Source organism: Acipenser ruthenus, chromosome 11 (genome assembly GCF_902713425.1).
Source record: "Acipenser ruthenus chromosome 11, fAciRut3.2 maternal haplotype, whole genome shotgun sequence".
Taxonomy (NCBI): domain Eukaryota; kingdom Metazoa; phylum Chordata; class Actinopteri; order Acipenseriformes; family Acipenseridae; genus Acipenser; species Acipenser ruthenus.
The window spans coordinates 35,659,016-35,673,322 of record NC_081199.1 but is presented as its reverse complement, the minus strand read 5'-3'; the positions used below and the strand labels follow the sequence as shown (position 1 = coordinate 35,673,322).

The window sequence follows — 14,307 nt, the reverse complement described above, 5'->3', positions numbered from 1 at the left end:
ATGCAAAGCATTCCTTGACTAGTGTGATCTTTGTGGTGTATATATACAAGAGACATTTGATACATATAATACCCACTCCACCAGAATGATAATACCCACTCCACCAGAATGTCACCTCCCCCTTAATGTTTTTTTTTTTTATCCTGAAGTAATTGGATAATTATCTGTAAAAATTAATGTTTTCAATCAGTAAACCTACATACGTAATTTCTATTTAGCCATAATCTGATTCCCCACCAACCAATCACCATCATTAAAGAAATGAATATATTTGATGAATCTTCATTAAGAAATTAGATAGTGTAGTATTAGAAAATGTATACATGCAGTTGCTGCTCTTCTTTTTTTTATGTATCATATTTTACTAAATGGTATTCCCGCTGAAAACTGCAAAGCAATTGCTTATTTTCTTTATTTAAACAAAAAACAAACTGCAGACCGGGTGCTGGTCCGTGTGCAGGATCTGACTCCAGAGAAGACTGACCAGCTGCTATGGCTCCGTGCCAGGATTCATACCAGCAGAGCTAAAGGTACGTTTTCCACATTTATCTCGTCTTTTTCCAATATCAACTCAAAAAATAGAGGCTTTGTTTTCTCCCTCCTGGTCATGGTTGCATATATTTCAATATTTTGTTGTCAAAGCGTGGATAAACAGTTAAATAACAGACTCATAACATTTTTTTGGAACATTTGGCATTTTCAATAAAGTCAAATGTGTGTTTTTGCTAACACTAATATACTGTAAGCAACCGTCTGTATGTAACTGATCATCAAGAAATGTACTTTTGTGAAACAAATCTGTGCATTTAGCACACTGCTTTGTGCTGTTGTTTTCACCACTATATTAACACATTCAAATATGATTTCTGTATTTTACTGCAAAACAACCATTGCTTTTCCTAACACACCTTGCTGGGGATCTAAATGTACACATGATTGGGTCATAAGCCAGTGTGTTCATACATTATGAAAAGAGGTGGCTTTTAATAATCTGTATTAAGAAGACTGCTGTTTTGAAACATGTATTTATCAGATCAGGTATTGGTATTTCAAGGCTGATTCAGATAAGCCCACGTTCAGGCCTGGTCTGCAAGTGCTAAAAAAGTATTTTAAGGAGATGGACAGGGTAACTTTCAGTTGATTGGTGTTTGTGAAATAAGTTGCAAATGAAAATGCTGTCGTTATAAGCAGTTAAAAAAATATATAGTGCCTTGGTGTGAAAGCCTACCTTTCACTTTATAAATCTGATGCATGGAACCTGTACTGACTTAGTGGGTGGCTGTGAATAACTGTGATCTTCGATAAATGGGGAATTTCAGTCCCTAAATATGTAAATTTTGTAACCACACTTTTTTTCTTGCCAGCTTGGGTTCTTTCCAGAATGACTTCCGTGATTTCCTACTTTTTACATTCATTCATTCATTCATAAATATGCAGCCTAAGGGCATCCTTCAGGACAGGATAGCATGCCCTGATTTACACACAAATAGACTTTGTGCCTTCTGCTTTGCAGTTGACACCCCTGGCTGCATAACAAAACCAGAGAAATGTAAAGTTGAAGCTTGTGTTCTGCCCTGGGAGAATGGCATCCCTCCCTGTTTTTATTGGCAGGGAGTAGTATCTGGAAGATGGTGATGGATAGTCACTCGAACACATTCATACACGACCCTGGGGATTACCCGAAATATGTTATTTATTTATTCATTTTTTTGTGGCAAGAAAGATAATATGTAGATTTCAGTTATTAGTGAAGCCCTCCCAAAAAAACAAACAAACAAAATAAACAGTTTGGTATTCCCTAATCCCCATGCACCTGGTTATTAACTATGTAAAATAGTTTAAAATGATCCAAAGCATTACACAGACAATTTCTGTAAAGAAAATCTGTTTTAAATGCATTCTAGTTTGTATAGTACATATGTCTTTGCTAAGTTTACTAATGTAAAGGCAAAATGTAATAAAAAAAATAAATAAATATAAACATCTTTGGATAGGGGAGATACAGTATGGCAGTGGTAGCTCAGTTATGCTATTGAAAGGTACATACATTAAATTTGAAAACATGTCGTGATACATTACGGGATATTGTGTTTATGTGAGAGATTCCTGTGGAAGGGATTCATAATATTTATGAGGCACATTGGAAGTTAATGACGGGGTAGCATAACAGTTGCACTGTGTCTGCTATTATTTTCCAGGAAAGCAGTGTTTTCTGGTCCTGCGTCAGCAGCAGTTTAACATCCAAGCGCTGGTGGCTGTGGGAGATCGTGCAAGCAAGCAGATGGTGAAGTTCGCTGCCAAGTGAGTAAGAAATCGCATCCTGTTGTCAGAGTAAACAATGGTGGGAAAACAGACTTCTGATGGTTGGGTCCATTTTCACACATTCAAGTGAATTCATCATTTCTGGAGGACAAAGCTGTTTTTTCATCAATACCTCTAACCGTTCGAATGAACTTGGACGATGAATTGTCATTCAGTCTTATTGTAGATAATAAACAGCAGGTGTCTTAAAGGGTTTTGTGTTGTTGCACATATAAAAATGTGGCTGACTGAGTCAGACATGTACCCAGTAGTAGAGTGTGTGTCACTGTGATTAAACCCTTTATTGCAAAGAGGACCGATATGTCACAGACTATTGCTTAAGTTGAATATGGCCTCTAGTGCACAATAAATTATAGTATTTGTATGCAAATAATCCATGAAATCTTTGTAATTCATGCAACATTTGCATTCCGGCAGTGCAAAGTGAAGAAAGAACATTATCATGAATACTTGTAACTAATATACAAAGAACTAGCATCATGAACATGGAAAGTAAAATGTATTAGTTTATTTTAATATAAAAATTAGATGATGACATCACTATAGATTCATCACTTAAAGATTTAGTAATCTAAAACAAAGATATTTACTGAAAACTTGCACTCGGAAATAAACGTGACAGCAGTTGCTAAGATATGCATGTGGTTTAGAAGCTCTGTAAAGGTATGAAATGAAATATTCACAAATGAGATTTACAATAACACTTGTGTTAAACTAACATGTAAGAATTGTCGCTTCTTCCAAGGAGCTGTTAAGAGGACTTTGTGTACAATAGGTGTGAAACGCGCTTGTGCTTTACCACTGCATGCTCATCTCAGTCCTTTGTTGTTCATGTTCCAGTAAATATGCTTTTGATCTCTAAGTGGGTTTTTTTTTTAAAACATTTTTTTAACTTGCCATGAACGATGGCCACATCCACATGAAGAATGCTTACTGCAAAGCTAAAACATCTTAATCTGTGAATCCACTTGTACTCTGTAAATGATCAAAATGAAATTATTACAATCATTTTGAGTTTCATTGACTTGCATCATGGTGATCCAAAATTAAAATCACTTTACCAACTGTGACACTTGACAGGTAGCAACAGTATGTCGTTGTTGGAACCTTACATTGCAAGGGTCGCTGTCATAGCATGTGGGCACTATCTGCTCAATCTGGGCTCCATCTTTGCACGATAGCGTGAATCCTTGGGATGACATGATTTTGACAATTAAGCATCCCTGCAAGGTGAGCTTGTAAATTTGTTAATCTGCCACCTTAACATTGACCCCAGACCTAATATGGCTGCCATATTGAGGTCATGTGACGTCTGAAGATCGTCTGAGACCGTACACTTTGAGTTCATACCGACCCACGTCTGTGGTTACAGATGTCTAATTGAGGCGTGTAGTTTAGTTATAACAAATGACCACTGTGTGGGTAGGCTATAGGCTGAAACAGGTATGTCCAATGTGCATCGTGACAGGGTTGGCTGTTGTGATGTAGTCAGGTCAGAATGCAGGAACAATAACTAAGGCAAAGGACTGCAGTGCAAAGGCGCTGCGGCGCCGTTTATTTTTAAATCACAAAAATAAATAAAATATTCACACAAAAATACTTGCTCACAGAGCAAAATAAAGGCTTTAAACAAAACAAATCTTGAATACAACACAAAACACCAAACACACAGGTCAGTCTGGGCAGATCGCTTTCACTAATCCTATGCTGATTTTTTTTCTTTTCCTTTTTCTCCTCGCTCTCTCTCTCGTTCACTCCTCCAAACACCCACCCCGAGCGCAGAGAGCTGCAGGCTTTTATTTACTATGGCCGAGGGGTTAACTATTAATTATCTCTTTACCCCTCGGCCACAATCTACACAAGGTTTTTTTCAATTACTACTGGCAGAGGACGAGCTGCCGACCTCGCCTCTGCCAGAACACTTTTAAATAAAAATAACAAAAACATATGGCTTCGCTGTCATATTTATAAATAAATAAATCATAATAATATAACAAAACAAATACAAAATAATAAATTGCATAGGGGCGGAGGGGTACCCCGTTCTAAAATAAATAAACAAACAATACATCAAAATACAAAACAAATACATTTTACAGCAGTGCTTTGCCCTGCCCCCTTCTCACGTGCAGGGCTCTTCGCCCTGTCACATGCATGTTTCCACATTCTGTGAAATATTGGTAGACTACATTATTTTTTGCTGTTCCCTGGGAGTTTGATCTTTTGGGCAAGCTGACCACGGTGTCACAAGATTTGAAGTATTTAATGTCATGCCCTGCCAGAATACTGTGTGTGGTGTGAGGGAGAACACTACTAATTTTAAAATAATTGTGTTTCCTCATCAAATTTAGTTTGTCCAGTGCCCTTTTTTAAAAAAAAAAGTCTGTACCTGCTATTACTCTGTCCTGGTCTGCAGCCCTAAAAGCTTCTCTTGTTTCGTTTCTGACCTTCTGTCCCTAGCCACTGTGACCACAGTGCTCAGGAAGGTGACCCTAGCCTTAAGCGATTTGAATACAGAAGCTACATTCCAGTGCAAATACAGCTAATATTTCATGTCATGACCTTCTGATGAAGAGGGTTGGCACAGAAGTGTAGCAGTATGTTGACCTTGTGTGCTTGCCAAAACCTTCCATATGTTTTTCATTCAACATGAAGCTTGACATATGGTCAGCCCCCTCCCTGTCCCCAGTTAAATAATCTTCTCTGAGCAGGACAACTAATTTTATGTTGGCAAGTTTGTTATATACAGATATATATTCTTTAACATAGAGATTCTGTTGGAAATTATGTATTCTGACAAAACATCATGACAATGGTTGAGGCAGAGGCAATTACTTGTGTATCCCAAATGTTGTTGTGTGTGTGTGTGTTTTTTTTTTTACAGTTTGCTGTTATATTAAAATAGCAGGTTGTTTCTAAATCATTAAGTAACAGACAAGTGTTACAGTAGTACAGTAGCTGGAACATAAACAAATAAGTTCCTCTTTTGTGTACTTGCAAAACTCTTGTGGTTAAACTGACTTAGATTTTCTTGCATGCAACACTTTGCAGTCTTGGGGTGGGAGGGGCGACATTTAAGAAAAAAAAAAAAAAAAACATTAAAAAGTGAATGTGCGGGGGAAAATTTCCAGTAAATGTATCACGTTACTTGAAGAGAAATAATAATTTGAAGCCTGTAATACATTATTTTTTATAAATGCTGTCTGAACAAGCAAAGTACAGTATATGCACAAGATTTTGTTCAAGAAACTCAGAGACCATCTCATTTTAGAGATCAAGGACAAACAATATCACTGCATAGTATACATCACGTTGTGCAATTAGCTACCATTTTAATGTGCACAGCATATCTCGCCACTATTAATGGCACACAAATAAGAGGGTTATAGTACTAAAGAGTTTATAAATGTTTCAGTTTTTCATTTATTTCAGTTGTTTCTGTTAATCATTTATGTATTGTGATATTTTGATCAAGAACCAGATGGTGCCATATATCAGTGTTTCCCAACTGTTGTGCCGTCAGGCACGAACAGGTGTGTCGTGGAATTTTTTGATAAACTGCATGTGAGAGAAAGAAAACAAACAAACAAAAAAAAAACACACCTTCCCTTGTATCTCTCCGGGTGGACATGACAGATGCAACATTACACTCTTATAAACTTGCCGTTACAGGAGTCACGTGGTGGGCAGTGTGTTTTTCAAATCTTACAAATCTCAGAAGTTCAACTCTTTATACAACAGTGACCCACATTCCAAAGCTCACTTAGAAGAGCCACTCTGTGAATTTTGAATTTATGACCCAAAAATTGACAGATATTTTAAGAAAAATTTTGGCACTTCCACATCTACTTGTAGTGATAAAGCTGAACATGAAACTAAGAAAGTGAAAGTAGTGAACTGACACTTCTGTGAGAGCTATCTGCAATATAGATTTTCGTTTACAGAGGAACCATCTTGCCCTCTTTTACAATGTCTCCTGTGCGGGGAGAAACTCTCAAACCATGCCATGGTGCTAAGTAAATTAAAACGACATCTTACAAGCAAACATTCATTCCTTGCTAAGAAGGACATACATTTTTTACAAGCGTTTGATGGATCAGAATGAAAAGCAAGCGCTATTTATGATAGACTGTGCAACTGTTTCTGACAAAGCGCTGGAAGCAGGCTACCTGGTCGTTGAGCTTGTAGCAAAGGCAGAAAAGCCACATACAATCGCAGAGACTTTTACTAGCATGCAAAGAAATCGTGAGAGTAATGTTAGGGGCACATGCAGTCAAAGAAATTGAAAAAGTTCCCCATTCAGATAACATAAGTCACCGCATTGATGAAATGGCAGGTGATATTGAGGTGGTGCTCTGAGAAAAATTAAAATCAAGTGGAAAATTTGCATTGCAGCCTGATGAACGGACAGAGATCAGTGGCCAGCTCAACCCTTGGCTAATGTAATGTACGTTGACTGAGATAGTATCAAAGTACAATAAAGTTAATGACGTAAGAGGAATGGCAAGGTTGGTAAACAGCTTAAACCGAGATGAGTAGAGGGAGTTCATTTGGAGACAATGTGGTGATGTGCCTCAAAAAATAATGAAAGGTATCAAGGTGTGCCGCGGCAGAGAAAAGGTTGGGAACCACTGCCGTATATAATTCCACTTACCTGTGATTTCCTTGCCAAGCTTGATTTTTAGGATTATTGTGTAAGGCAGTGTCTGCTATAAAAAATAAACTGTACTTTTAGCTGTGCAGTTTAACATTCAAAAAGCTTGTTTTCTAGCTAAAGTCACTTTTCATCCTGTGACAGGCAGCAGGCAGAGATCTTTCAGCAAATATCACAAAAGCTACAGATGTGCAGTACTTTAGTTAAAAAATATTGAAGTAGTTTCTACATAAAAAAATGTAGAGGCACATTGTGTTAATTCAAGGACCCATCAAAGTCCCAAAAGATCAAACCCAACAAAACAATCACATTGCTTGTGAAGATTGATATACCCCACCAGCCATTGACAGCTGGCATTCTGTATTCCTTGCAGTGCTCTTGTGTAGTAATGGGACAGTGCATAGGGAAACAAGAAAATGACAGAAATATACAGCAGTTAACAATCATTTAAAAAAGGTGTCATTTAACATGAGGTTTGTGATGAAAATCCAGATGGGTTTCTATTGGCCCCAGTGACTTAGCTAAAGTAGGCCTTTGGTTATGTGCTTGGAGCTTTGTGTGTGGTTTAAGTTGTTCTAGTGGTCAATTAACCCATAAGCATTGTGGTCGTTTATGGGTTTTTTTTATGATCGCAGAATAATCCATGTATCACAGGGTTTCAAAAGGTTTTCTAGAAGAACAAACAGATCCATCTCGCCTCAGTATTTTTTTGAATACAGTGAAATCATTAGAATAAACTATTTGCAACCCGTCAATTCTGAATGAAACAAAATCTCATCAGATGGTAAGAGTCTCAGAGGGAAGGATATTAAGCTGATCCAATTGTTTGTTCACTGAAAGCATTCAATATGCCCTTTTATATCTAGAATGTGTTTATATATCATGTGATGAGTCCTTGTTTGTTTCAGACAGCATTAGGATTACCTGAGAATCCTCTATTTCTATTCTCTTCATTAGGGAATTCCCTAAAATATGGCATTTTCACTACTATTGTTCTTCCAGTTATACCAACACTAAACACACAAACAGTTTGTACAGAGTATGTTCTTCATGTGTTTCACATAATTGGTTTTAGGGGGTAAAGACAAAATCATGTGCAGTATAAAATCTAGTTTAGCAGCTTGTGTACATTTAACAGCTTGACTGTTTGGGACACATTGTGTTGCTTATAGCCAAAAACAAATCTACGGTATAGGGTGTCAGATTTTCGGTTTTAACCAATAAAAAACACCCCCGATACAAAAAAAAAAAAGAAATCTGTGGATAGCCAATAAACACCGGAAAACTGTGGAAATGGTTAATCAATTAACGTTGACTTTACCCCTTAAAAAATAAAACCTACTACAAAAATAATAATAAATACATTTCCCATTGCTGCTGGGCAATGTCCCGCCTTCCTGACTTACATCCATCATTGATTCGTTCTGAATACTTTAAACCCGCCCCAACTACTGAGTGACAGCACATTCCTATGTTTCTATTGTAGACTCCGCTTGCCAGATTTAAAACAAGATTACAATCAGGAATGGAGGCTTGTTCGCAGGATTTAAAGCTGTATTCCAATTAAGATACAGAGGATTTAAAACAGAATTGCAAATTGTGGCGAAATGTACAAAAATGCCTACACACAAAACCCCCAGAAGAATGTGCCCGTGACCATAGGGATTTCGTTGTGGAAGACAGCAAAGGAAAGAACATACAACTTAAGTGTGCAAGTACTGTCGAGTTACTACTAAAAAAAAACGCTGAAGCATTTTGGAAAGTAACAAAAAACAGTAATTTCATACAGTATATCAAAAATGAAAGCCCTGAAAAAAAACATTTACATAAAACTTGAAAATAGCTAAAAATAAGCACTGGAAAATACAATTAATAAAAACAGAAAAACAGAAGACCTAGTATTACTTTTCACAGGTTTTTACAAAGGAGGACATGGACAACATGCCCCACATGTCAACCTGTTCCTATCCAGTTTTAAATAACTTTAGCATAACAGAGGCAGAAGTGTTAAAGGGACTAGGAGCTCTTAAAATAAACACATCCCCTGGGCCGGATGAGATCCTCCCAATAGTACTCAAATAAATGAAAGAAGTTATTTACAAACCGCTAACCAAGATCATGCAACAGTCTCTTGACACGGGTGGTACCGACAGACTGGAAAATTGCAAATGTAATACCGATCCACAAAAAGGGATACAAAACCGAACCAGGTAACTACAGACCAATAAGCCTGACTTCTATTATATGTAAACTTATGGCAACTATAATAAGATCCAAAAAATTACCTATATGGTAACAGTATCGTGGGAGACAGCCAGCTTGGTTTTAGGAAAGTGAGATCGTGTCTAACTAACCTGCTTGATTTTTTTGAGGATGCAACATCGACAATGGATAACTGCAAAGTATATGACATGGTTTATTTAGATTTCCAGAAAGCTTTTGACAAAGTCCCACATAAAAGATTAATTCTCAAACTGAACGCAGTAGGGATTCAAGGAAATGCAAACACATGGATTAGTGCAAAGAAGAGCAACCAGAATTATTCCGGGTTTAAAAGGCATGTCGTATGTAGTCAGGCTAAAAGAATTGAATCTATTTATTCTTGAACAAAGAAGACTACGCGGTGATCTGATTCAAGCATTCAAAATCCTAAAAGGTGTAGACAATGTCGACCCAGCGACCCTGAAAATAGAAACAAGGACACAGGGGTCACAAATGGAGATTAGATAAAGGGGCATTCAGAACAGAAAATAGGAGGTACTTTTTTACACAGAGAATTGTGAGGGTCTGGAACCAACTCCCCAGTAATGTTGTTGAAGCTGCTTGATGAGATTCTGGGATCAATAAGCTACTAACAACCAAACGAGCAAGATGGGCTGAATGGCCTCCTCTCGTTTGTAAACGTTCTTATGTTCTTATATGTTTTTATTTCTGAGCTTTTTTTGTTTTGTTTTGTTTTTTTTGTAAATTTTAGTAGGTAAGGAATTTGGTATAATAAGAAATGGGTTACAAGTAGGTTGAATTTTAGAAATTGTAATTAGAAATGGTGAAAGTGTGTAGCTTGTTTGTGTAACCATGATTCATTAATTTATACTACCATAAAAGGAAGAGAATAAGGTGTAGCATAAGAAAAAAAGGATTTTGAGGTTGGCGGTTGGCTTCTCTTGCACAATATTTTAGCCACAGAGAATTATGTAATTCAGTTTCATAATTACTGAAATATATTAATGATGTAGACTTCAGTTTAAATCATTATCTCTTCTTCAGTCCACTTTTATTTGCAGAGGCCATTTTGATATATATTTAGCAAATCCCATCTGTGTCCTGTCACGGCAGGGAGCAGCTGGAGATGATCTGTTTCATCAACCATTCATCTTTGCATCTGTGCATGATGCCTATCCATGCACATTGGTGCATTTTCCTTTGGATAAAGCTGCATCTGTATTTTCCATCTGTTGAAATATTGACACATAATATACACAATAGTTAACTTCAAATAAAGAAACCTCTTAAGTGTCTGTGTGTGCTGCATGTATCTGTAAACTTGTAATTGAGTCTAAATGCAACAAATAGATGCCTGTATCTGATTTTAATAAAGGAAAAACAAGTCTTGATTGATGTTTGATCTTACTTGAATGCAGCATCAACAAAGAAAGCATAGTTGATGTGGAGGGAGTTGTGCGGAAGGTGGATCAGAAGATTGAAAGCTGTTCCCAGCAGGATGTGGAGCTGCATATTGAAAGGGTAAGTATGTAGACTGATCATTTTATAAAAGTGTATCACAGTTTATTTATTTTTTTCTGTGCTGCCATGATCCAGACAAGGAAGGTTTTTGATGTCGTGTCGTTCCAGACAGTTCTGTCATCGACTGGCCTCTCAGATTTAATTGATGAAAGTCACAGTGCCGCACAATATATTGACAGCAAGTGAAATATGAAAACGAGGGCCTACCGTTTGTAACCATGAGACTTGCTCATTGTTTTGTTTTTTACCTGCATGTCGGGATGTCTGTTCTCCAGTTTGACCGTTTCTGCTCTTTCTTGCTGTCAGATCTTTGTGATCAGCCTGGCTGAGCCTCGCCTGCCCCTGCAGCTGGAGGATGCTGTCCGCCCAGAGGGGGAGGGAGACGAGGTAAGGCGTTCAGGCTTCTCCTCATCAGCTCCACTGGCCTCAGACAGGAGCCTGGTCATGGAGGGGAATCTTGGGCATATCTGGTTTCTGTTAAAAGATTCAAAGTTGTTTTTAACATGCTGTACTTGGATGGAGAGTGTCTCTGTCAATTTCAAATTTTAAAAAATGGTTATTTCAGCACACAAGTAAAAAATTGCTGAAGTTGTGCTGTAGCAATTGCAGTGGATCCAAGTAAGCACTATAGTTGTATTTGCACATATATTTTCTTTGTCTCTGTTCATTTGACCTTTTGAAATGGTAAAAGGCTGAATGAAGGGCCAAGTAACCAGTACCTGTTTGACTTTTTTGTCGCAGTTTTTGTCTGACAAACTAGATTTCACATATCCTATGGGCCACATGACCGGTATACTTTATTTTAAACTTGCATCTGTGTGAAGCCAGCACAAGCTTGTGTTCAAATCTTCACAATCTTCCAGTTCATAATTCAACCACTAAAGCTTGTAGTGAAGAGACGGATTCGTTTTTTTAGATATGCTTGGTGTGAACACCGAATACAGATTCTTTAACAAACAGTAATTATAATTGGCTCTAATTGAATGTGGCATGTGGAGCTATGTTTGATGGTTTTGTTTTTTTAATTTTTTGGCTAGAGCTTTTAAAACTGCATATTGTAAATAGAAAGGTACCACAGCATTATTACCAGTAATGTGCCTCATGCTATCAGAAATGTCAACTTCTTGAAAATCACATGGTATATTATGTGGGATTACTCTGCCATCTTAAGTGCAGGAGATATTCTGCAAAATGTTTTGCAGTAAATTGATGCTACTGTTCCCTTGGCATGTCCTTGTTTTTATTTATTGAAGTAACCGTGGATACCAGGCAAACAAACAAGTAATTTTTCACAGTATTAATGCCTCACTGGTTGCCAGGATGGTATATTCCATCAAGATGCTTTAAAACTAGCTTATTTAAAGATTACAGTGGGGCCCTCTATATCCCAATGTGAACTTCAGGGATTTTTGTAAACCACCTTTTTTTTTTTTTTTTTCTTTCTCCCCCCCCACCCACCCCCCCCCCCCCCCCCCACCAGGAAGGAAGAGCCACTGTGAATCAGGATACCCGACTGGACAACAGAGTTATTGACCTCAGGGTAAATATATCTTTCCTTTTTTTACTAAATTTTACAAAAATACATTTCTAGATTTCTGGTAAGTTTTGTGGTTTGAAAGTCCTGCCTATTCAGAAGTAAACTCTTGATTTGGAGAAGGGTGTATTGGATAAACCGTACATTTTCTGGAGAAATCGTGTTTAACCAAAAGCATTCTTTTGACAACAGTATGCCCCATTTGAGATTTAATAAATAGATGTGCAGATGGTTATTGAAAAGCTGGCTTTTTTAAAAAGACGGAAGTGAAGTGTTTAAAGCTGTAGCAACAAATCAAACCACAACTTTTCTTGCCCTGTGTTCTGACGTGTTGTAATAGTTATACAATAACCTGCTTGTGACACCAGTGTTGAAAAATAATCAACATGGTGATTTCTATACAAAAACATACACCTGGATTTATATACCTGTATTTTAAGATTTCTTGAAGTTTTGCGTGTAGCAAAGTAGGGAATCTATTCAAAAGAAATCACTTGTAATAAAGCAGCCTTGAGAACATCCTCGGTGTTCAAAATAGTCATTGTTATATGCAATTCTTAATCAGTAATACAGCAATAGGAAAACAATGGGTTTACTTACTACTACTTGCATTTATGTGTTTTCTTTGGAACACCTGTTTTTAAACAGTGTCCCAGTGGTTAACACTTTTGGAGCAACAGTTGCATATTGCTGGACTATGGTAAATCATAATATCATAAACAAATCTGTAACTTGATGTAGCTGTTTATTACTAGAATTGACCAACATTACTTTATTGATTTCACAGTGTGTTTATATATATATATATATATACACACAGTACTGTGCAAAAGTTTTAGGCAGGTGTGAAGAAATGCTGTAAAGTAAAAATGCTTTCAAAAATAGACATGTCAATAGATTATATTTATCAATTAACTAAATGCAAAGTGAGTGAACAGAAGAAAAATCTAAATCAAATCCATATTTGGTGTGACCACCCTTTGCCTTCAAAACGGCATCAATTCTTCTAGGTACACTTGCACAAAGTCAGGGATTTTGTAGACATATAATCAGGTGTATGATTAAACAATTATACCAGACAGGTGCTAATGATCATCAATTCAATATGTAGGTTGAAACACAATCATTAACTGAAACAGAAACAGCTGTGTAGGAGGAATAAAACTGGGTGAGGAACAGCCAGACTCAGCTAAGAAGGTGAGGTTGCTGAAGACAGTTTACTGTCAAAAGTCATACACCATGGCAAGACTGAGCACAGCAACAAGACACAAGGTAGTTATATTGCATCAGCAAGGTCTCTCCCAGGCAGAAATTTCAAGGCAGACAGGGGTTTCCAGATGTGCTGTCCAAGCTCTTTTGAAGAAGGACAAAGAAACGGGCAACGTTGAGGACCGTAGATGCAGTGGTCGGCCAAGGAAACTTACTGCAGCAGATGAAAGACACATCATGCTTACTTCCCATCGCAATCGGAAGATGTCCAGCAGTGCCACCAGCTCAGAATTGGCAGAAAACAGTGAGACCCTGGTACACCCATCTACTGTCCGGAGAAATCTGGTCAGAAGTGGCCTTCATGGAAGACTTGTGGCCAAAAAGCCATACCTCCGACGTGGAAACAAGGCCAAGCGACTCAACTATGCACGAAAACACAGGAACTGGGGTGCAGAAAAATGGCAGCAGGTGCTCTGGACTGATGAGTCAAAATTTGAAATATTTGGCTGTAGCAGAAGGCAGTTTGTTTGCCGAAGGGCTGGATAGCGGTACATGAATGAGTGTCTGCAGGCAACAGTGAAGCATGGTGGAGGTTCCTTGCAAGTTTGGGGCTGCATTTCTGCAAATGGAGTTGGGGAATTGGTTAGAATTAATGGTCTCCTCAATGCTGAGAAGTACAGGCAGATACTTATCCATCATGCAATACCATCAGGGAGGCATCTGATTGGTCCTAAATTTATTCTGCAGCATGACAACGACCCCAAACATACAGCGAAAGTCATTAAGAACTATCTTCAGTGTAAAGAAGAACAAGGAGTCCTGGAAGTGATGGTATGGCCCCCAC

General features: G+C 37.7%; 1 protein-coding gene across 2 annotated transcripts in view; it reads left to right on the top strand.

Annotated features, from left to right (window-relative positions):
* LOC117427165 (aspartate--tRNA ligase, cytoplasmic-like) overlaps positions 1–14,307 on the top strand; it is a 29,838-nt gene that overhangs the window by 6,523 nt on the left and 9,008 nt on the right. For both annotated transcript variants that reach the window (XM_034045580.3, XM_034045578.3), the window contains exons 5-9: positions 438–530; positions 2,199–2,301; positions 10,618–10,720; positions 11,027–11,107; positions 12,201–12,260. In XM_034045580.3, the coding sequence (XP_033901471.1) occupies positions 438–530; positions 2,199–2,301; positions 10,618–10,720; positions 11,027–11,107; positions 12,201–12,260 (440 nt within the window). The remainder of the gene's footprint in view (positions 1–437; positions 531–2,198; positions 2,302–10,617; positions 10,721–11,026; positions 11,108–12,200; positions 12,261–14,307) is intronic.